Below are 24,254 nucleotides of genomic sequence, written 5' to 3'. Positions count from 1 at the left end.
GCTGAGCTATCAGTCTCAGTATCTGACCATTATAATCCTCTCCACTGTCAGAGAGAGGTGCTGGAACAGAGAGGAGGTGTGTATTATGATAATCTTCTCTTACACTAGAACACGGAGAAGATTATCGTAACACATGTCCCCTCCTCTGCTGCAGCACCTCCTCTCTGACAAGAGAGGATTATAAATAGTCAGATACAGTAACTAATAGCTCAGTAGCTGTGGGGTTTAGAAAGAAAATTCAAAGTGCCCCTGAATCTTTGTAGCGGCCCGTACTGCATGGTATACTCATCTCATATGTGAGGTGGTGAAAGATCCCCTTTAAGACATATCTATAGAATATGAACCATCTCTAGGACAGCTGAAGTCTTGCTTTCCTGAATGGAGTGAAGGATGAATGGACTGCAGGAACTCCATACAGGGATCAGTTTGGAAATGTAGGCGATACAGGACAGGTCTCAGAGTTCCCCCGAATCTGTAAAGCAGCCCCTACAGCATGCTATGTTCATTGCCACATGTGTGATGTGGTCTCAGGTCCTGTTTAACTTCCAGAGATGGGAATACCACTTCTGAACCCATTACACATCTAAGGCTAGGGCTTTATGACCTCTTGATGGCTGCACAACATTCAAGCGCAATGTCGCATTACAGCTACCAAAAGCTAATGGGGTCATGCCATGACCCAAGATTTGGCAAAACTCCAATCGTGACAAACTCTTATTAGTTGTTAATCTTATTGTTGCGTAGCCACGTGGTCTATACTGGACGGCATAACGCTCCAAATCTTTATGGACACAAGCCTTGTGATCCTTACACACGATGCGATTTCATATCCACCCGTCAAAAGGCAATACCATCGTTATTGGTCCCTACCTGAAAGAACTTAGTTTCCTTGGAAATTTCACTTTATACTTTTGATTGGATTCTCTTATTTACCTTGAAAACACAGACTTTGAATAGATGTTTGGTGAACTCTGTCGTGGTAACCCGCATAGTTTTCTTTTGCAGAACACTGATAATAGGAGCTGGAATACTTCATGGAGAGAGGGTTCACAGAGCCATATAGCATACTTCACCCATGTTGTATAAAGTCTTCTCCATTCATAGGTGTGCAGCTACCATTGAGGTGAAGGACTGTTTTTTTTTTGGTGGCTCTTTAAACAGAACTCAATATAAAGTGTGCATTGACCCTGCAGCCATCCAAGATCGGTCATGGAAAAGCACTTCTAGTTCTCGAAAAAGATCATTAAAATAACCAGCCAGAGTTCAACACAAGTTGGAAGTAAATAAATCCATATATAATACAGGTTTAATACTGCCGCACGTTACTACTTTCCGCCTTGTGATAACACTCAGTCTCTTTTTTTCCGCTCCAGACAATGGTTTCGCTTCAAGGATGAGCGCGCTGGCGGAGCCCGTGTGAGAGATGTAAGCTGCTCGCCGAGGTCAGGAACCTTTTTACGCATTTTTTTCCCCATTATGAATGATGATCATGACACTGTAGAAACAACACTGTACAAACACATAGACACGCTCATGATATACATCACATGCTCAGATAAATGGTCCCAAATATACTTCACATAAAGTCAGATAAGGAACGAGGCGCTTCCTATGAGTGGGCCCTGGAGCTCCCTGCTCCGCTCACATGTGCTTGATGCTGTATTTCCCTTTTTGTAGCTGTGATATGTACAGTTTTGACTTGCTGCCGTCTGGCCTCTTAAACCAAACCTCGTCGCTGTTTATCGTTGTGATGACGGCACTAGAAGGGGGGGAAAGAAATGTGTAAGCGGGTTACAGGTCGTAGGGCTCAGAGAAGGCAGATGTCTATTACATACAGGGGAGATCCATAGCAGGTGATCTATTACCATTTCGCACAGGCTAGGAAATATTTTCAAAACCTTCATAAATAGTAGCAACATTGTTTTTATTTCTTTATTTTTTTATATGTAAGAAGGTGTAATTGTCAAACGTTAGGGACCTAACGTGGCCTAACACAGCAACAACATAACAATAATTGTGGAAGAGAATCTGTTGCCCTGATCGTTCGTTTCAGCATCATGTTACTACAGACACTAGTTATGATGTCACTGCCTCACTTCAGCAAACTACATGCACACCCACCGCTACCTTCGTGGCCATGGCTTAGGGCCCCGATTCGCTGACGTCATCTGGGGACGGGCTGTTCATGTTCAACCGCTTTTGCCACCAGATCGAGTCTTGTTCGAGGCAAGAATGTGACGATAAGCTTATTCACAGGTGATGACTAGTATTTTACAACTGATTGGTTGACTGTCCAAATATAATATGCCTACGTACCTCAAGGTGCCACCCCTTGCGAAAAAGCTGTGTGTCGTGATGGACGCCAAGCATCTTTCTACCAGTTTACATACTTTGTAAGTAGCAGCTTTAACCCCTTAAGGACGCAGGGTATATTTGCTAATTTCTCGCTCTCCATCTTCAAAAATCCATAACTTTTTCATTTTTCCGTGTACAGACCTGTGTGAGGGCTTATTTTGTGCGTAACAAATTTTACTTTCCCATGATGTTATTTATTATTCCATGCCATGTAGTGGGAAGCCGCAAAAAAATTCCAAATGTGGAAAAATTTAAAAAAACTGCATGTGCGTCATGTTCTTGTGGGCTCAGTTTTTACGACTTTCACTCTGCCCTCCAAATAACAACTCTACTTTATTCTTTGGTTCGGTACGATCGCGGTGATACCAAATTTATATAGGTTTTATTGCGTTTTAATACATTTTCAAAAATTAAACGAATGTGTACAAAAAAGAAAAAAATTGTTTTGCCATCTTCTGACGCTAATAACTTTTTCATACTTTGGCGCATGGAGCTGTGTGAGGTGTCATTTTTTGCGAAATGAGCCGACGTTCTCATTGCTACCATTTTGAGGACTGTGCGACATTTGGATAATTTTTTATGTCATCTAAAAAGGTGTAAAAGTCGCGTTTTGGACATTTGGGCGCCATTTGCCGTTCCGGAGGTCACCGCCGTCAATAACCGTTTTTATATTTTGATAGATCGGGCATTTTGGGACGCGGCGATACCTAATGTGTCTGTGATTTTCACCATTTATTATATTTTATATCAGTTCTAGGGAAAGGGGGGTGATTTGAATTTTTAATATTTTATTATTTTTTTACATTTTTTAAACTTTTTTTTTCCTTTTTTTTCCCACTATTTCTTAGACCATCTAGGGTACATTAACCCTAGATGGTCTGATTGCTCCTGCCATATACTGCAATACTACTGTATTGCAGTATATGGCATTTCTGCTCACTATACATTACAATGAGCCACAGGCTCATTGTAATGAATATGCAGAAGCCATGTATCCTCGGGTCAAACGAAGACCCGAGGTTACCATGGCAACCGATACCCCCCCCCCGATGACGTTCGGGGGAGCGGCGATCGGAGGTAAGATGGCGGCGCCCATGCGCCGCCAAATTTAAAGTGCCGCCGGCGACTTTGCCGGCGGCAAAGAAAAGGTTAACACCCGCGATCGGTGCAAGCACTGACCGCGGGTGATAGCGATGGGTCTTTGCTGCGATATGCAGCAAAGCCCATCTCGGTATGAAGAAGGCTCAGCCCGTGAGCCTTCTTCATACACCCTTCATAGCTCCGTGGCGGATATATCCGTCACGGAGCGTGAAGGGGTTAAAGGGGTTTGCACAATAAACACAGGATAGGGCTTAACTTGCCGATTGGAAGGGATCATAGTGGTGAGACTCCCACAGATCACGAAAACAGGGGTCCGATGTACCTTCAGACCCCTCGTCGCTCCCCAAGATGAGCGGAGGAGCTGGCCACGCATGACCGATGCTGCCGAATTCATATCTATGAAGCTGATGGAGATTGCCAAGCGCCTTTGCTTGGCAATCTCCATCAGCTTCGTAGAGATGGATGGAGAGGCATCGGTCAGCTGCTCTGCTCATCTCGGAAGTGAGGAAGGCTCTGATAGAGGTACATAGGACACCCCTGTGGATAGGACCCAACCCCTTTAAGTGGATGTTTATGATAACTTTATGACCTTTGTCAATGTATATTTGTTGGACACCATACTGTCTTTGCACTTGCATAATTTGTTGTATACCAGTAGCATAGATTGGATACATTCATCATTTTTCTATAGGATGGCGCTATATAAAGATTATTATTACTATCTCATTAATATACTATTGCACTTTAGCCACTATATATTGCTGCTCATTGTACAGTACTTACTAAAATTTTATACTTATGGATCAAGTGACCTGCTTGGAGGTCGATTAATTATTGTGGTATCACTCACTTCATTTTTTTAACTTGCGTTAATAACATTTATTTTTTTTATTGGAATTATAAAAAAAAAAAAAAAAATCTTTTGCATTGGTCTCTCCTCTCATTGTTTGCTTCTTTATAGGTTTAGTACAAAATTTTTCACATAGGAAATACCCTGCGGTGTGGACTAGTTCACATAAACGCAACATTTTTTGTCGGGGTTACCCCAACATTGTAAAATTTGCAGTAGTAAAGCTTCCATATAAATTCAATCCACTGCACTAAACGGACCTACCTGGACGTGATCAACAAGGGTGCCACGAAGTTGGACACGAGGTTCCTTATATTAATTCATTGGAAGCAATGGATCGGAGAATGAGAGAATCAGCACCAGAACCCAATTTTAATGGATTTTCCCATTCTATAACCCTCAAGAGCTCCTTGAAAATAAGTGGATTATAGGTTAGACCATTGCCTGCAACCTTGTAGATCAGCTACCTTATATACTCGAGTATAAGCAGTTTTTCAGCACAAAAAATGTGCTGAAAAACACTTATTCGGCTTATACTTGTGTGTCTGAAAAAAGAAAAAAAAAACTCTGTACTCCCCTTTCTGACCCCTCCTGCAGGTCCTCCTCTGTCTTCAGCTCCGGCTCATTGCGTGGTCCCGCCGCACGCACCATGACATCAGCAACTTACCAACATCAAAGTATTTGGGCCACTATCAGCACACACTATGATGTCAGCAAGCAACTGACATCATGGTGCGGTAGGACCGTGTGGGAAGCCAAGACAAAAGAGGACCTGCGGAGGGCGTTGGAAAGGTGAGTACATAGTTTTTGGGGGTTTTTTTTGGTAAGCTGGGCAGGCATTTGCAGATTTTTTGTGGGAAACCTATACTCGGGTCGGCTTATACTCGAGTATATACGGTATAATTTGTAGGCGGACATGGAAGCAACTGTTCAATTCACTTGCAATGGCGCTAAAGGTAAATGAACAATACAGGCAGCTATATGACAGATCTACCAGGTCCTCCCTGGAAAACTGAGGTATTCATTTTTCAAATCGATTAAGGTCTTAAATAAGAGACGCTCCTCTAATAAACTTAGAAACAAGTAAAAAAAAACTAATGTGGGACAAGTCTGCAGTTATGGCACCCAGGCACTACACAAAGTAGGATCCATCTGATTGGTGGTGGGCCTGGGTGTCTGCTGCCCAGCATTGAGATAGCGATGGTCTATCCAGGGAATAATGGACAAACTCTTAAATTGAGTGACCAATAACATTATTTAAACCAAAATGTTTTAAACCCAGGGAACTCCAAGAAGGACTTGGTAAATGGATTTGCTTGCTGACTTGACCTATGTAGGTATAATACTACTACTGCTATAGTTCACTACCTGGTTGGGTATTCATCCTTCTTGTCAATGCAGATGGTCTGCCCTCGGCCGTACCATTCTCCATCGTAATGCAGGCGCCCATCCTCTGACCTGGCACTGTGCTGATGTTTTTCCATCTTTACGGTTACTGAGGGGGAGAAAGAACAAAACGTATAAACCATAACAGTGATAATACATTGTATATACATATGAAATACTATTTTTTTTTTCTCAAAAATGCAACTTTGGACCTTATTGGGACCTGCCGAACCTCCAATAGGTTCACAACTCCTTTATGTTAACCACTTAGATGCCCTGGTCACTATTGCTTAAGCTGTGATATCCGTTATCCATGTACCGACTTCCTGTGACCCTGAGCCAATGAGAAGAAAGGAGGGGGGTGTTCAAGTCTGTGGCTGTTGACTGGGGAAGGGTCTTACACACCGGACCATAAAAAACACAGGGGCGTGTAGGAACTTATAGAAATGATAGGGACTTAACACCCCCAATTTATGTAGCGCCATCTTATTCCGTAGCTCTTTGCAACTGCTAGCCACAAAATGTGATTTTCTATGGCCTATGAATTTTACCCAAAATCGACCAAACCGCTGTTCTAAGCGACAATTGTATACTTTAGACAGGTGAACTACTAACGCATGAAGACTGTGAACCAAACATGAGGTCCCAGAAGAAAGTCTAGCTTTATGTAGAACCCGACATCAACAACTTTTCATAAATACTCACATTCCCAACAACTTAATTCTGGAGCATCTTTTCTGAGAAGTTTGTTGTGTCGTTCCACTGTTATTCCTCCTAAAATATTGGGAATAAATGAACAACTGGGTTTTACCAGGTTGGGTTATGCTCTACACACGGTTATTTCCTAATCACTTAATTTATGGCGCCACCAAGCTGCCGAAGTACAGTCAATCCCTGGGTTACATACAAGATAGGGTCTGTAGGTTTGTTCTTAAGTTGAATTTGTATGTAAGTCAGAACTGTATATTTTATCATTGTAATCCCAGACGAAATTATTTTGGTCTCTGTGACAATTGGATTTTAAAAATGTTGGATTGTCATCAGAACCAGGATTAACAATAAAGCTTCATTACAGACACCTGTGATACCTGTTACAGCTGATTATTGTAGCCTAGGACTAAAGTACAATAAATTACCAATATCCAGAGGTCCGTTTGTAACTAGGGGTCGTATGTAAGTCGAGTGTTCTTAAGTAGGGGACCGCCTGTATTCATAAATGGTTTGGCAGAAGTTTTGACAATGTGCTAATTCCTGATTCTTAAGACATTAAAAAGGAACACTCCAGTCACCACGGATAAATTGAATTATACCATATGCAAGGCCTGAAGAGAGGAGCAGGAATCCAGATTCTAGGAAGACAATAAAATGGATCATACTCCTCCCTTCAGGTTCGGTACCATACATTATTCGATTAATTGTCTTTTGACTGCAGTGTTCCTTTAAAGGAAATCTAGCGTAAAAATCAAGCATGATACTCATACATCCAGGCATCGTGTCTGTGGTAATATTCTTATATTTGTTATCCATGGCCTCCTTCCTTCTAAAATCAACTTTTAAAATTAGGCCTATGCACTCTGGTTTTACAAACTGTTACACTGTGCAGCAGCAAATCTCAGCCTCCCCCTCCCCCCTGCACTCCTTGTAATCTCAGCAGCAGAGAGCACACAATGAGAGAGAATGGGTGTTCTTTTACACCAACATCCCATGTTGCTAGAACACGGAGGGGCTAGGGTAAACCTTGTGGCTCATTAGCATAATTAAAAAAAATATATATATATTAGTAGGAAGGAGGCCATGGATAACAGTGCTGGATCTATGAGTATTTGTTTTATCATGATGGATTGTGGATTTTCTTAACCTGGTAAAGGGTAGCAGTCAGAGCCCCAGGGAAAAATCATACACAATATGTGCCTGCAATTTTTACTTACTTTTTAAACATCTGCACGTTTTTTTTACAACATTAACCGTGTTTGTTACACTATTATGCCCAAGAATGAATACATTGGCCACAATCTGCTGCCTGTACAATCAGTTTAGTGATCTCCGACTACTTACCGGATTGGCTGTCAGTCCTTTGCATATCAGGTGCTGCATGCCTGGATGTACTGTGGGGCAATACGTCTCCTGTGGTAAACGTTACATTGTAGCATTACAGAAAAAAAAAATTTTTTTTGTTTAAATCTGTCTTTTCCTTTGCATTTAGCAAAGTTGCATTCAACGGCTCTAATTATAACTTACGGTACCTTCTGATTTTACACGATGAGGACCCAAAGTTGCCATGGCCTGATGAAAAATTAAATGGATATTAATATTGCTACTCAATGCTAATATTTGAAATAAGTCAATGCTATGCAGAAAATATATGCACTTTTTTGTCAAGTTACTTTACCAAAGTATTAAAATGTAAGACAAAAAAAGGGAATGCAACATCATGAGTTTACATACTTTTTAGAATTTAAAGAATCATTTGAGGTGTAATAATTAATAATTAGGTATGTGGCCCATGCAGTCAAAATGTCATAAAAGATCTTTTATAGTGGAAATTCCTAACCTTTCTTATTGTAGTCCAGTCTTCAAGTATATCCAGGTCTTGTAACATGTAAACAATATATGGCCGTGAGAGAGGGTTAAGGATACCAACTTCAATATATTCATATTACTCCCTGATGGATATCGGTACAAATATTGATATCATCCTTGTAATGGTCTACAAATATTAAAGGCATTTGGTAAGTGCCGGAAGTACAACAACTGCGAGTGGATGCTGTGCTGCCTGGTTGTAACTTTGAAGTCCCGGGAGGCACATTATCTCCTTCCACCTTTACTCAATTACAATGGGCCACATACAACATTTAAAAAATAAAAACTAACACAGCTATGGCAATTATGCACATCACTAATGGAGATCTATAATCCGTACATACGTTGGAATGGATAATTCTTTTTATTCCTGTTTCTACTCATGTACAATTTGAGATTTTTTTTATATACTTATATATGCCTTTACAAAAAGTACATAAAGCTATAGCAATGTAAACTGTACTAGACCTGAGGAAGAGAGCAGGACGCTTTTGAAACGTGTAGTCCACAGAATAACCACTAAATAAAAGCTTGTTCTGGCAGTGAATCAATACGCCTACCTATACGTCCTACCAGTTTTTTTATGCATTTATATTATTATGGTTGTAACCCTATAAACCCTGCTTATTATGCAAATCTTCATGAAACTTTTGCAAAAACACGAAGGTTCACAGTTTGTTTCTTAGCGACTTATGAGTTTTTGCTGTTATTATGATTACAGTTTGGAGCTGCTGTTTTACAGGGGAAGAAGGGACTCCCTGCATCATATCAGTATCACGTCCTCTGCACGTCCTCGTGGGAAGCCGACGTAGGGGGCAAGTTAAACAACATGGAACGGCTACAGTCACCCGGCTGCAATATATGACAAGTTCAGTTCACTACGATTATAGTTAGGGATGGAAAATCCAGCCGACACACAGCATCTGGGAGAGACATCCTCTTCCACCACTGATTACATGCCCCTACATTGTGAACTGGAGAGGTTTAATACTGTGGAAACCAATAAGTGACCTAGATCAACAGAGCACCCAGATGGATGTGTGTGGGGCATACGAGAACAACGCGCTGAAGGATCCCACCTCCACACTGTCCACAGCAGGACTGCGCCACTTCTCAGAGAGCAGAGCTACTAACAAACAAAGGGGGAAGCAATTACTGAAATTTAAGGGACATCCAATATTAGTTTCACTGAAGGTGGATGTCCAGCATTATGTGCCCGGTTTCTTATGCATTTTTTTTTTACTGCATAAAGAAATGGTACGTTTGCAACGAAAACCACTTAATATGTAAATGAGCCGGAGGCTCTCAGGCTGAACGCCTCTCGGCATTGCCAGAATTTTAATTTATTCCACCCCCCCTGTGACCTGTGACTGTACCTCCAGCTCCCAGTCAAGGACTTGGGAGAGAGCTAATCTGGTGTACACCACTATATTACACAGGAGGGGATCACTTGACATGGCTATATAGGAAAAGTCTGGTGGTGGCTCACCGGCCTCTCTCCTATACATATCCCATTCTGTAAAGGGTATCAGGCAGCCTAAAGCATGAACCATACCCATCCTGTTCCCATACCCATTCCAGCAATTCACCAATATTAACCAATTATCTCCCTCACATTTCACAATTTCTTCTAATTATTTTTATTTGACAATTTGCAACGAAAACTAAAAGTATTACAGGCCGTCCCCTACTTAAGGACACCCGACCCCTAGTTACAGACGGACCCCTCTGCCATCTGTCACTTCTGGAGAAGTCTCTGGATGTTACTATAGTCCCAGACTGCAATGATCAGCTGTGAAGTGTCTGTAATGAAACTTCACTGATAATCCTTGGTCCCATTACAGCAAAAAATTTTGAAACTCCAATTGTCACTGGGGCAAAAAAAAAAAAACAAAAAAATTGTCTAGAACTACTATTATAAAATATACAGTCTTGACTTGCATACAAATTCAACTTAAGAACAAACCTATGGACCCTATCTTGTACATAACCTGTACGTAACTTGTATTTTTGAGACCCAACAAGTTTCCTGCAAACATAACCCATTCTATACTAAATTTAGTAAGACACCCTTTCCTTCTTATTTTACCGTAAACACAAATTTACGGTCATGATACAAGCTGTAATGGAGAGTAATCTGCATGTGTTATCCATTGTATTCACTATTAAACCCATTATTATTAATAGGATATTAATCACTTGGCCAATTTTTAGTCCCCTTGATGTAAATATCATGAAAACTCCATCTACAAGTACAGAAACTTGACTGTAAAGCCGCCACATCTGAACTCATCCTAAATCTGCCCTATGAGTCAGAGATCTTATGCTTAACCATACAAAAAAAAAAATATGCAGCTTTAAACTCTTAAGCGTTCTCTTTGCTGAAATATAATGATAGACAAAAGTGCTTAATCTGCTGGTGTGGGCAGACGTAATTCCCAGTAGGGGAAGCGCATGTAAATGCACAGTTTTAAAGGCTTTACTAGAATAATAAGATAATTAGTTATTATGGCGGTGAACGGACATTGTGCCAAATTCCTAGGGAGGCCATTTTCAGCAAGGTTTGACCACCGACAGCCATATATTTTGGACAATTAAGTGATTACCAAGCCATGGAAACATAAAGCCGTACAGATATATGCAGAAAAAGAAAGCTTTTGTAGGAAGAAAAAAAATATATATTTAGATTTACATGAATCTCGTGGTGGTTTTGAGAGTGCGCTAAAAGCCGATAGACCTCCCCCCCCCCGTAGCAGAAAGCCGGGCGGCTATATCTATTAGCGGAATTATTCATTATATTCACAAGTAAGAACATAACGAGACCCTGGATGAGAAATTAATGTTATAGAAGTTATGAAAGAACGATCCGGAAGGCCCTACTGGCGCCGAACAAAATTAAAATCTCCTTTACTTCACAGTAGGTACCAAAAGTACACGTGTCCTTAGACAACATCCTCCGAATAGTCATATGAGCGTGATACATAGTGGCTGGAGACAACTTCTAGCTAGTAGTAGGCTATAGAGATGGGTCGCGGGCTTCTAGAGCACACTTATGCTCTTGTACTATTAGAATAAGTCATGTATAAAAGTAAAACATACAATGAATTAATACTAAGAGTCTTTAAAACAAAAGTAATACATTGTGCAAAATGGCTGGTGTTAAATATGGCAATCTGATTACTAATTTGCACTGGATGTTAAAGGGAACCTGTCACCAGGGACCTCATTTTCACTAAAGACAGGTTGCAGAAGCCCTTCACACCAGCAGTACAAAAATGCCACTCTGCTTTTTATAAGCATTTGCATTACAATATAATTGTGTTATAACTTACCTTGCACCCTGACAAAATCGTCTGTGTAGTCACAGGGGTTGGGTTTTGGTTTGGATGCAAAAAAAAAACATGTGACTTGTTTGTGATGCTCACTCCTCAGTTTTTGAGACCCACCTTTGTGCTCCTGTACAGCTCCTCCCTCCTGCTCCTCACAGAGGTCACAGCCTGGTGAGCTGAGATCAGTCTGGGAGGAAGGAGCTATACAGGAGCACAAAGATGGAAGCTGAAAGCTGAGCAGTCTGCAGCACATACTCCTGTTTTTTGAAAAGCATCCAAACCAAAGCCCAACCCCTGTGACTACAGAGAGTATTCTGTCAGCACAAGGTAAGTTATAACACCCAATTATATTGTATTGCAAATGCTTATAAAAAGACAGAGGCAGATATTTGCACTGCAGGTGTGATGGGCTTCTACAACCGGTATTTAGTGAAAATTACGTCCCTGGTGACCGGTCCCCTTTAAAGGTCCTCTAAAGGGTAGCTACTAAAAGTTTTGACCGTACAAAGCTGCAGACAGTATTAGCTATTGTGCCCAAGAACTGTGTAACCAAACCTTTGTGCAGGTGGTTATTAGCAACAGGACTGTGAAAGTGAAGTTATAATCCAGGTTTTCAGTTCTTGCTAGGGCTCTGGGCAGACTGTTCATCAGAATGAAAGAGCCGCTGAGGTGGATTATAACTTAAGTAGAACCAGGACTGTGAAACGTTAATACACACACAAAGGCTTAATTGCACATATATCCAGGGCCTATACCTAGAACGGTCTGAAGTTTATTATGGTCAATACTGATAACAGATTCCATTTAAAGATTTTTTGTAAGTGGTTTTGGCCATAAAAGTCTGCAGACAGTTCTAGGTGTGGAGAACTTTGAACCATGCATTTATATTCCAGGATTGTAGCTTCACTAAGTGAACTGGGTTATTTCCTCACACTGCTGTGATCTTAGCTCTCTGTATAAACTGCTCCTCAGCCCCTTTCCCTCTGCATAGTTTTGTAGCAGAAGCCTGTAACAGGTTTAACTCAGAGCAAAGAAAAACACTTTTTCTGCAGTAGCCTAAAATAGCCTAAAGTAGCAATAAATTGATAGGTTAGTAAACCTTCATATACATCCGGCAAAGCCCAAGGACAGAAAAGCTGTAGACATAGAACTTATAATATAAAGGATATCAGAGACGACAACAGGTTTCTTCTTCTTATCAGGGCTGAACGGGTCCTTCCGTTTCCGCCGAGATTGTAATTCATCATTCCACAACTCTGCATGAAAAAGAAAAATAGTGAAATGAAATTAATAGCTTACACATTCGATGCATTGAGGTTGACAATTTGCAAGCTAAAAATTAAAGATCAAAAGTTTTTACCACTACTAAACTACTAGCACATCAGTTAGGGTATGAAATGTCCTTCCTAGAATTTCCGCTTGTGCACATTCTCGCCCATTCACCTATAAAAAAAAAAAAAATCTCCAAGGTCTGGCAAATATGACTCTTCTCATACCATTATCACATGAGAGGAGTCAAGTTTAGTGGGTGCAGGGAGTGTGTCACTTCAGAAGCCTCTATCTTCTGTTCTACAACACCTAGACACATGCAGTTTATGTCATATTTAAGATAGGGATCTCATCTTTCTCATCATCAGACTTATGAGCTGTGAGCTACTGAACCAGAGATACAGGAATCTAAAAACATAGTTGGAAATGCAAGTTGCAGATAAAGATCCAGTTCCCACCATTTTATCTGCCTGTATCTCTGGGCCTGTAGTTCACAGTACTGTAAGCTTGACAGGACCTGAAGGATGAGATTCTTATTTTTAATATGACACAAAAGTATGACATAAAAGAGGGAATTTAGACATTTCATACTCTACCTGAGGGGACTAGTAGGTTAGTGGTTTAGTTTATAGGTTCCCTTTAAAGGAGTATTCTTGGATTCATTGATCACCTATGGAGTCTAAAGCTGCATCTTGCTCACTATAATGGGGTTGTCTGTAAGTTGAAAAACCAGGCTCGTTCTCCAACCCATGGTAAGTGAGCGGTATTGTAGTGAAAGTGGACCTGTCACCCAGGCATACGGCACAAGGAGTATAGGAATAAAGTAAGCAGCTCCTAGTACCAAAGCAAACCCGGCAGTGTTACGATGATAACATTATCAGAAACCTCCGATAATGCTTACTAACACTGCTGCGCTGTACATTACAAAGCGGTGTGTGTGTGATAGCTGTGCCCCCACTACCACATTTTTCATCTCAATAGAATAAATACAAGGGCATAGGGGCTTTACGGATAAGACTTATGTATACTTACTACACTGAAAATATAAAAAATTAAGTATTTTCAATTATACAGATAAATTATTAGGCCGGGTTCCCACAGGACTTAGAGGATTAGTCGCAGTGGACTTGCAAGCAGCTGATCCTCTGATGCACATGTACCATACACCAAACAAACCTCACACACACGCCGCAGAAAACATCACAGCGCAAACTAACCCACAGTGCAAGTTTTGTCCTTTACATTGCCAGCAGGTTTTGCCAAAGTAATTAGGACAAGCCTGTCCTACATGCCCCTGGCCTGACAGACCAGGACAGGGCACAATTAAAATATCTTGTATAATGCACTCTGCATCTGAGTGATGCTCATATCTGCCTCTAACCCTACCGACAACAATTCCCGTGCCGTGAATCTGCTTGTGGCCTTAGTGTCATGGACTACTGCTTCAGTGTCCTGAATGTATCCAGCATGGGGTTGTATTAAAATAAAGCTAAAAGATTTCATAGTCCATCCTTAGTCAATGAAGAAACTTCAGCTTCCCTGTGCATGTGTCCAAGGTGCAGCTTCTACACAGTGAGGACAGGTTGTAGTAGTATGGCCAGGAGTAGTAGGAGTGTAATGAGCTCACATAGGGATATTTTGGACACCAAACCACTGTCTAAGGTTTCCTATAACTCCATGTATGCTAGATGTTTATCGTGCCGCCTAAATTGATTTCAATATCAGTGAGGCTCCTTTCCACACGACTGTAATTGTGGAAGCCCCAGACCAAGGTCACATTAGAGGACTATGGCAGCTAGGCAGTGCATTGAGCACACCATGTTTCACCGCACCGTGACCAGGGAGCCACACTGCAAGAGATAAGACATGTCCTACCTTTTGCCAGATTTGCATCCCTGCCTCTATGTAGAGGCGAGAGGGAAGGTGCATCCACCCAGCCACCCTCTTCTGCACACGACCGTGTGTTTAGCCCAGGTTCCGGTCCGGGTGAGCACATGGTTTTGTGCAAGAGACCAGATTCTGTACAAAACAGAGTAAAAAGAAAGTAGGCTGCAGCCAATGCTCGTTACCTGAGGTGATATCAATACTGTGACGGTCTTCCTCCAGCCTTCGGATCTTCTCTTCTAACTCACTTTGAACCGTGTCATAAAGCAAGAGCTTCTCACTCTGAAACACAAGAGCAAGTCCAGCGTCACAATATGGTGAGGAGATACGGAAATTTCTAGATGGACTAAGCATCTTCCAACCTCTCCCATTCACCATCATCACATCCTGAATACATGAGGAAGGAATTCTCCCCAGGAGCCACCATAATAATCTATCAAACACTTTCTGCCTAGGATCATAACACCACGTCCGTGACTCCTACCTCGCAGTGTTGGCGTGCAGCTTGGATCTCACAGTCATGCTTGTTCTTTACAGACTCCAAACACAACTCCCGATAAATGCCTTTAAATTTAAGGAAAAAAATTGTGAAAATGTGTTCAAACAGTGGTAGGAAAAATATGAAAATATACGTAAAGGGGTGTTCCTATTTCAGAAAATAATTGTTAATGTTTGTGTAATTAAAAGTTATACAATTTTCCAATATACTTTCTGTATCAATTCCTCACAATTTACTCGATCTCTGCTTGCTGTCATTCTATAGAAAGCTTCATAGTTTAATTCAAGTGGACAGGAATACGATTTAACATAGAAGCTTTCTAAACAATGAGAGCAAGCAGAGATCTACAAAACCGTGAGGAATGGATACAAAAAGAATATTGGAAAAAAAAAAAAAAGTATCATTTTTCATCATGCAAACAATAACATTAATTTGCTGAAATGAGAGTAACTCGTGAATGAATATGGCGAGTTAACATAAAAAACTTATATCATTATATATCATTGCATGAGGCTACTTTCACACTGCCATAGGCTTTCCCCGGTGAGAATACAGCAGCGTGCTCCTCACCCCTCCCCTCTCCACAGCGAGGCAAACAACCAGGCATAGACACGAGAAAAGATAGAGCATAGATCATTCTGTGATACAGGAAGCTGAAATTTCCAACTATGTCCAACAGTCTGCATCTCCCGTTCTGTATTTCACAGGACCACAAGTCTGATGATCTGATAGATGAAGATGATCAGCAGTATTTTTTTCTGGGTACTAGAGAAGCAAAGTCTGAAGTGACTTCCTCAGCAGCCGCTAAAAAGACTCAAATATCTCAGACAAATATGACTGTACACTAATTATTGTCACAGGACTTTGGAGGAGATTCTTTATAGATAAATGGGTGGGGGATTCTACAAAGGACATTTCATAGGGGACTAGTAGTTTAAATGGGGTAAATCTGGTGACCGGTTCCCTTTAAACACCAGACACACTGATCCAAATATCCCATGTATAAGGGACATTAATGTTTTTCATGTATCAGAATTGGCTCAGTAGTGGGCAGCTGGCCTAATACTAAGCAAATCCAATCTGCAAGCCAAAAATTGTGAAGTATACTTGCAAACACAGTGGTCCACATTAACATGCAATATTCTCATTTTGTATGTCAGTCTATATCGAGCTTTCCTTTATATTAATATAGATATGATAGGTTATGAATATCAGATGAGGGCATTCTGGCTGCTGGACACAAAACAAGGCCAGGAGAAAAGTTCAGTCCTTTTTGTAGCAGCTAGGCTGTGTTATCAGAGCAGAGCTGCAGTACCGCCGCCTGGCCACCACACAGAGAATGGCTCTGTTCCCCAGTTCTGCCCACATAATGTAATGTCTTGTACCTGCCACTTTAGTTCGTATCTGCATATTCTCCTGCAAGGCTGCCAGAGGTTCCAAGTATTCTGGAGCTTTTCCGGCAATCACTTCCTGTAATTTGGCTTCCACTTGACTCAACCGTTCTTTGTAGAGTCTAGGAATAAGAAATAGGATAAGAAAATGAAGGCTGAGGTACGGAGAGTACACAACTTACAATGACAAACTCAATGATGCAGCATTACAGTAAGAGTAAATGCAGACGCACAGCCAAGAACAATCACATCGATGATACAAATAATTGAAAATAGCGAGAACTATCAAGTACCTACATACGAGAACCCCAATGCCCAGGGTCCACCCCAACACGGGTCAAACACGGGGGGGGGGGGGGGGGGAGGGGGGGTGTCAAACCTTTTTCAAGGGAAACTACTATGCTAGTAAATTCCTGCAATGACACTTGTACCTGGATTAGGCCCCGAACATAGTATCAGTATAGGACGTGTTCATAACATTGAAATAAGTGACATGTATGGCAGGGACACAGATTCTCAAATAGAACATCAAACGGCCAAATCCTAAATAAGTTACTGATCCATGTGTTCACTTTGTTTTATCTGTACCCAGCCAGACACTGGACAACTTACTGATCTTTTAGATCTGTAAACTGCTTCTCGAGGTTGGACATTTCATCGAGGCACTCCATCCGCCGCCGCTCACAGTCCTCATCATCCATCTCTGCAAGGAAAACAAGAGAGACCCCCTTAGGTTATTGTCTCCAGTATAACATCCCCTCTATTATATTAGGAGGATATAAATTACTCCACCCTCAGACATGCTTCTGTAGCTGACATCTCTCCCCCAGATACACATGGAAGGGCTCCATACAATGTCTACAGGGCACTCACACGATCAAAGTGCAGCACCGTGTATAATCACAATCTAGTAGCACCACTGATGTCATTTTTAAGTTAGTCTCTGCAACCAAAGATTGGATATACCCTGCATATTCTCTTTCAATATCTCAGACTATTGCAGTCATAAAACACAGTGAGAAGTTAGTTTCTCCTGGACAACACTCTACCTGAACGTTACTAAGGAGAGCCTGTGTTCACATTGAGCTCTACCTGTCCCTATCCTGTCTGCTGCTTAATAAACTCAATTCTACATGAAGGAAAACTACCTCCTGGCCACAGGCCAAGGAACTTGTCAATGATTGGAAAAAATAGGCTGGGGTTTTAGGGTGCTTACTAGTCTTATAAACTTTAGCCATATCTCTGGTTCCCCGGCATATACTCCTCAGGCTTCAATGTAGATATTTAATGTTTCTTCAATCACTCAGGCTGAGTACAGAGATACTAAAGGGCTACTTGTGACTCTAAACCACCTGATCTGTGGCTAGTTTAGGGCATGAGCTGACCCAGGTTCAGCTGCTCAACATGGACATATTGCCGAATTGGCGGCCAAACAGCCAATCTGGCAAATTAACGCCCCTAGCAACTAGCCATAGCTGTGATTGGCCAGGAGTACACCGGGTCAGGCGGCCAAACCCAACCATTGGGTCCTTTCATCTTTATTTAGGGTCACCTGATAAAGAGACAGACAGAGCCTTAGCACATATATTAATGGCTGCCGCACTTGCTCTGTATTCAGGCTCTCCTTAGTAATGCTCACTTAACAATGTTGCTAAGGAGAACCTTCACCGTCAGATTTATCATTACATAGCCCCAATCCCTTTATAAACTAGTATCAAAGAATTTCCCTCTTTTAAATAATATTAAAAAATTGCCACTTTTACTTTTCAATAGCAGAAAAATGACCTAAACTACTACAGGAGCAGATCCATGCACTATGGTCCAGAGCAACAATGGTGTATGGGCACAGCCTCTACTATGTGGCCCTGACTATGTTCGGATTGTGCCACTGGCCAATCAGAGATATAGCTAGTTGTTAGGGGTGTCCATTTGCCGGACCCACAGCCTTTTGACCCGTGGGCTTGATTGCACCCCAAATATTGGGTCAGAATCCACCTTAAAGTGAAAAACATAGTACAGACATCTAAGGACGTGTTCGCACAGGACACACAATCCCACATGATAAGCAAATCAGCGCTAAAGACCATGAAATATTTAAACCCAGGACTCCTATGGCTACATAACAGGGACCCCGAGAGCACTGCCTGCCCACCACATGACCTGACTATGACCACTCAGAGCTGCCACAACCAGATTATGTAGCAAGGGGAAGGGTAACACCCATTTGACAATATATTCACACATTTCCAGGAGGGATAACAGGGATAACGTGATGATAAGCGTTGTTGTGCCGCCCGCAGCGCAGCAGCCATACATTACCCGAGCTGTCCCCCTCCTCGCTCCCGCTGGAGCTGTCCGTGTCCTCGTCCTCCGAGCTGCTGCCCTCATTCTCCGGGTAGTCCACCTCCATGTCATTGTGGTTACTCTCCTTCTTCTCCCGTGAATGCACCGGCATCTCCTCCCCGCAGCCCCGTCCACCGGCACCTCCGAAATTACCTCCCTTCGGAGCGACCCACCGCTCAACCTACACTGCTTTTACTGCACCGCCCACACGGCCACTTCCTTAGCCATCTGATTGGCTACCATTCCCCCACCCTGTTCCTGATTCGCTACGTCGTCTCTTTCTTCGCAGAGCAGACTCCGGTTTGGTTGAGAAAACAAGGAGGGTCTTCGGGTTCACGGTGCATGCTGGGATTTGTGGTTTGATTGGTTTAGAGCTCTCGTTGTGGTTTTCGAAAATTTAAGGAGCGGGGAACTACAGTTCCCATGTGGCGTAGCGAAACAGCGTGGCTGCCGGGCGGCTTATAAACAGACAGGGAGGCAGACCAAAGTAATCAAATACTCCGTTTTATAGATTGTTATAACTGGGTTATATAGGCACAGTGATTGGAGGGATTACTTTATGGAGTATTGCCCTCCACGTTATTGTATGGATATCAGAACCTCCATTCTTGTGGTCCCAGCAGGATCAGATTGTTATATCCTATTCAACCGCGACATGTGATCACATCCTCAGGGTCCGTTCACATGATGCGTTTTTCATCACGTTTTAAAACATATCACAGGTTCTGCCCTAAAAGCATGCTTTTTTTAAATTAGTAATATGCATTTCGCTTTATTTAATAATAATGGGCAAAACCGTAGAAAAGTAAAGATGTGCCGCTCTTCACCCAGTAAAATCATTTGTTTTTATACACTGTTCATAACCCTCGTATAAAATACGGACTGGTATGTCTCTTCTAATATGTTTCTGACCAATGATAGTCTTTTGTCATATAATATAAACCTAAAAAAAAAAGTTACTGTATTTTTAGACCCCCTAGTTGACCTGAACCCCAGGGGGTCTGATTGCTCCTGCAATAATAAAGTATTGCAGCATATAGGGGGTTTCCTACTGATCTATATGCGGAGGGTATGGTCACAGGCTGCTTTTCCGAGCACTGCGCTAGAGCAGGGGGCCGTGCCTTGACCTGATCTGATGAGCATTTCCAGTGAAACGCATGTGATTGCTAACCGTGTTCCACTGCAAGCGTAAATGCGTTGGGGCCAAGGCAGGCTCCCATTGCGCTTTCACTGTGCTTGAAAAAGCAGAGCTTGTACTATGTGCGACCGCACCCGGAAGAGTGTAATGGGCGAATTCACACGATGCGTTGTGCGTTGCGTTTTTTACGCATTCCATTGGCTTCAGCCTTCATTACATGCTAAGGTTACATTGCATTTAAGCAGATGCAGTGGAAACGCAATGTAACCTTAGCATGTAGTCAAGACTGAAGCCAGTGGAATGCGTCAAAAACGCAACGCATTGTGTGAATGCGCCCTCAGGTAACAAAAAGACGTGTGGCTGTGCGGGGAACTGTGACAACAATTATCAACAACATTTACACCTTTCAAAGCCTGCATGTGTCACTTTATCCGGTTATAGCTTTAGAAGGCTTAAACTTACCCAAGTGTTTATGAGGGTTTTTTTTTTTTGTGACAATTTCTACTTTGTTAGTGAGACATTTTGGTTGATATATTTAGCATTAATTTTTTTTTAAAAAGGTGACTTTGGTAAACATTTTCAACAAATTTGCTATTTTCAAACTACAAAACGTTCTGCTTTTCAAACTGATAGTCTAACTACCCAAATAAGTTACTAACAAACATTTCCCATCTCTCAGCTTTGTGTTGGCGTCATTTTAGAAGTTTCCTTATTTTCAAGAAAATTTTAGAATCAATTATTTTAGCGGCCATTTCATTTCTACAGGGGTTTTGGAAGTTCTGTTCATAGAACCCCCCTTAGATATCACCTGGTTTATCCCTCAAATTATTCTTAGCAGCACTTAGAAAGCTTGTTAACCCTTTATGTATTTTACAGAACTTCAAACAAAATGAAGGTCTGGTTTGGAATTCACTAATATTTAGCATTAATACAATCATTTAGCCGCAAAATTCACCCACATTAACTGAATAAAAGTAGGAACTGCATCTAGGAATATATTGTGTAAGAGGACCCCATTTGGATGTAACCCGCTGGCTGGGCACTTGGCGGGGCATGGACTTTCGTAGAGCAGATTTTGATAGAACACTTTTCAGGTGCCAGGATGTGTCTGGCCACCCTGGGGCCACGTTCACACGTGGCATTTTGGTTGCGTTTTTGCGTTTCCAAAGGTTTCACCTGTGATTGCACATTGGGTAAGGTTTCATTTACTTTGGGTTTAGTTAACATGTTGGAAACACAATGGGGGACATTTACTATGGCGTTTCCGCCAGTTTTGTGGAGCTCTCACCACACGTTCTGCTCTCAGACCTATTTATTATCTGGCGGCGCCAGAAAAAATGACTTTTTCCGTCTGCTCCGCCTGTTCTCCGAAAAGGGGCGTGGCTTTGGCGGAGTGGAAACTCAGACACAATTAATATGTGTCGCAGCCCTTTTTGGGCGGTGTAAACTGACGGAAAGTAGACCAAAAGAAAACTGGTCTAGCAGGGACTGTTGGACACATTTCTGGTGCTCGGGACAGATTTTGTCCCAGGGACAGAAAATAGTCTCGGCGCCAGAAATGTCTCTGCACAGCTCTACAATATTAAATGTGTATCTTCTTTCCCAGAGCAGGTCGGTAACAAAGCCAATGCAGACACCGACACTGTAAGTAAATGTCCCCCAATGTTACCAAAATATGTGATCACGATTGGAGTCTTTGGATTGCGTTTCCAAGCGTAACCAAAATACCAGGTGTGAACGTAGCCTCAGGTACCACTTTTATCCCAGAGAATTTGTAAACTTTTTATCATGTTGTATCGGGGGCAAATTAACCCTTTGCCACTGATGGGCTTTTTCCATTTTACTTTCTGTTTATCGCTCCCTACTTTCAAAAATCAATAACTTTTCTTTATTTTTCCATGTACAGAGCTATGTGAGGGCTTGTTTTTTGCATAAAAAAATTGTACTTCCTAGTGGCGGTATTTTATATTTCATCCCTTGTACTGGGATTCACCCCGTTTGCCTGAGACTTTAAATATTATATATCAAAACGACCGAAACAAAATAGGGAATTCATTAATAATGATAATTTTTAGTTAACTTGAAAATTAAAAAAAAGCACTGCAATTACAAAAAAAAGGACTTTTTCCAATGTTAACTCCAAATAAAAAAAAAAAACCCGGGAATTACCCTTAAAGGGGCCTCCACCAAATGTGTATTTGGGTCCAGGCTCCCCGGGCTGTATCCAACAGATGTGCCCCGACTTCAGTCTATGGCAGAGCAAGGGAATAATAAGTTCCCTGCTCTGACAAAGAAGATCGGAGGTGTACAAGGTGGTGGCGAGGCGTGTGAAGTCACAGCGCTGCAACGTCACGGCGCCGCCTGTGGCAGGCAGCCGCCATCTTGGTACATCTCCGATATCCACTTGAATCCTGACACAGCGAGGGAAGGGAAGGATGTCGACTTGCATCAGGGGAATGATGGAAGGTGAGTACAATTTTATTATTTTACCTAGGACTGTATATAGTTATAATAGGAGTCTGTATATAGTTAGTTATTATAGGGGGGCCGTAAATAGTTATTATAGGGGGTATATATAGTTATTATAGGGGACTGTATATAGTTATAGGGAGGCTGTATATATTTATAGGGGGGGGGGTGTATATAGTTATAATAGGCAGGCTGTATATAGTTATAGGGGGGCTGTATATAGTTATTATAGGGGCTCTATATAGTTATAGGGAGGCTGTATATAGTTATAAGGGGATTGTATATATTTATAGGGAGGCTGTATATAGTTATGATAGGGGTGGATATAGTTATTATAGGGGGCTGTTTATAGTTATAGGGAGGCTGTATATAGTTACAGGGGCTGTATATAGTCATTACAGGGGGCTGTATATAGTTATTACAGGGGGCTGTATATAGTTATTACAGAGGGCTGTATATGGTTAGGGGAACTGTATATAGTTATTATGGGAGGCTGTATATAGTTATTATAGGGGGCTTTATATAGTTATAGGGGGACTGTACATAATTATAATAGGGGGCTGTATAAAGTTATAATGGGAGGCTGTATATGGTTATTATAGGGGGCTGTATATTGTTATTATAGGGAGGCTGTATATAGTTATTATAGGGGGCTGTATATAGTTATTAAAGGGGGCTGTATATAGTTATTACAGGGGGCTGTATATAGTTATTACAGGGGACTGTAAATTTATAGCGTGGCTGTATATAGTTATAGGGGGACTGTATATAGTTATTATGGGAGGCTGTGTAAAGTTATTATTTTGGGCTATATATAATTATTACAGAGGTCTGTATTTAGTTATAATGGTAGTCTGTATATAGTTATTATTTTGGGCTGTATATAATTATTACAGGGCACTGTATGTAGTTAATGCTGGGGGACTGTATATAGGTAATGTTGGGGGGGGCTTTATATAGTGATTGCTGGGGGGGCTGTATATAGTGATTACTGGGGGGCTGTATATAGTGATTGCTGGGGGAGCTGTATATAGTGATTGCTGGGGGTGATGTATAAAGTGATTGCTGGGGGAGCGGTATATAGTGATTGCTGCGTGAGCTGTATATAGTGACTGCTGGGGGAGCTGTATATAGTGACTGCTGGGGGAGCTGTATATAGTGATTACTCGGGCTGTATATAGTTATTGCTGGGTGCTGTATATAGTGATTACTGGGGGAGCTGTATATAGTGATTGCTGGGGGCTGTACACAGTGATTACTAGGGGCTATATATAGTGATTACTGGGGAGGCTGTATATAGTTATTGTTGGGGAGCAGTATAAAGCGATTGCTGTTCCCTGTCTGGACTACATTCAATGGGGCCCCCACCAGATTTTGTGCTCAGGGGCCCCCACCAACCTTAATCCGACCTTGTAAATCCCATCTGTTTTGCCGGTGGGAAAAAAAACAGATGACATATTGATGTGAAAAAACGGATGCGGATACTGCACACGTCCGCAATTTTTGTGGACACACAATTTACATGCCCATCTGAATGATCACTTACAAGTTTCATTTAACACATTATAAATAAAATATTTATTGCTCAGTGTTATCATTGTATTTACCCAGTGTTAACGCATGCCAAATTCACACTACCGCTCCTTATGTCCGTTAAAAA

At 41.7% G+C, this 24,254-nt stretch overlaps 1 protein-coding gene across 1 annotated transcript; it reads right to left on the bottom strand.

The window, feature by feature from the left end:
• Window positions 1-1,067: 1,067 nt before the first annotated feature.
• On the bottom strand, window positions 1,068-19,267 carry BRMS1L (BRMS1 like transcriptional repressor). The gene is made up of 12 exons (XM_072115530.1): window positions 18,964-19,267; window positions 17,257-17,347; window positions 16,639-16,766; window positions 15,239-15,318; window positions 14,940-15,036; window positions 12,771-12,857; window positions 8,244-8,308; window positions 7,936-7,975; window positions 7,748-7,816; window positions 6,398-6,466; window positions 5,675-5,801; window positions 1,068-1,759 (listed from the first exon to the last, which is right to left on the bottom strand). Exons 1-12 carry the CDS (start codon window positions 19,097-19,099, stop codon window positions 1,642-1,644), a joined length of 1,107 nt encoding a protein of 368 aa, XP_071971631.1. The 5' UTR covers window positions 19,100-19,267; the 3' UTR covers window positions 1,068-1,641.
• Between the last annotated feature and the right edge of the window lie 4,987 nt (window positions 19,268-24,254).

The sequence above is a fragment of the Engystomops pustulosus genome, chromosome 7, assembly GCF_040894005.1.
Source record: "Engystomops pustulosus chromosome 7, aEngPut4.maternal, whole genome shotgun sequence".
In the NCBI taxonomy this organism is placed as follows: domain Eukaryota; kingdom Metazoa; phylum Chordata; class Amphibia; order Anura; family Leptodactylidae; genus Engystomops; species Engystomops pustulosus.
This window is presented reverse-complemented; position numbering and strand designations above follow the sequence as displayed.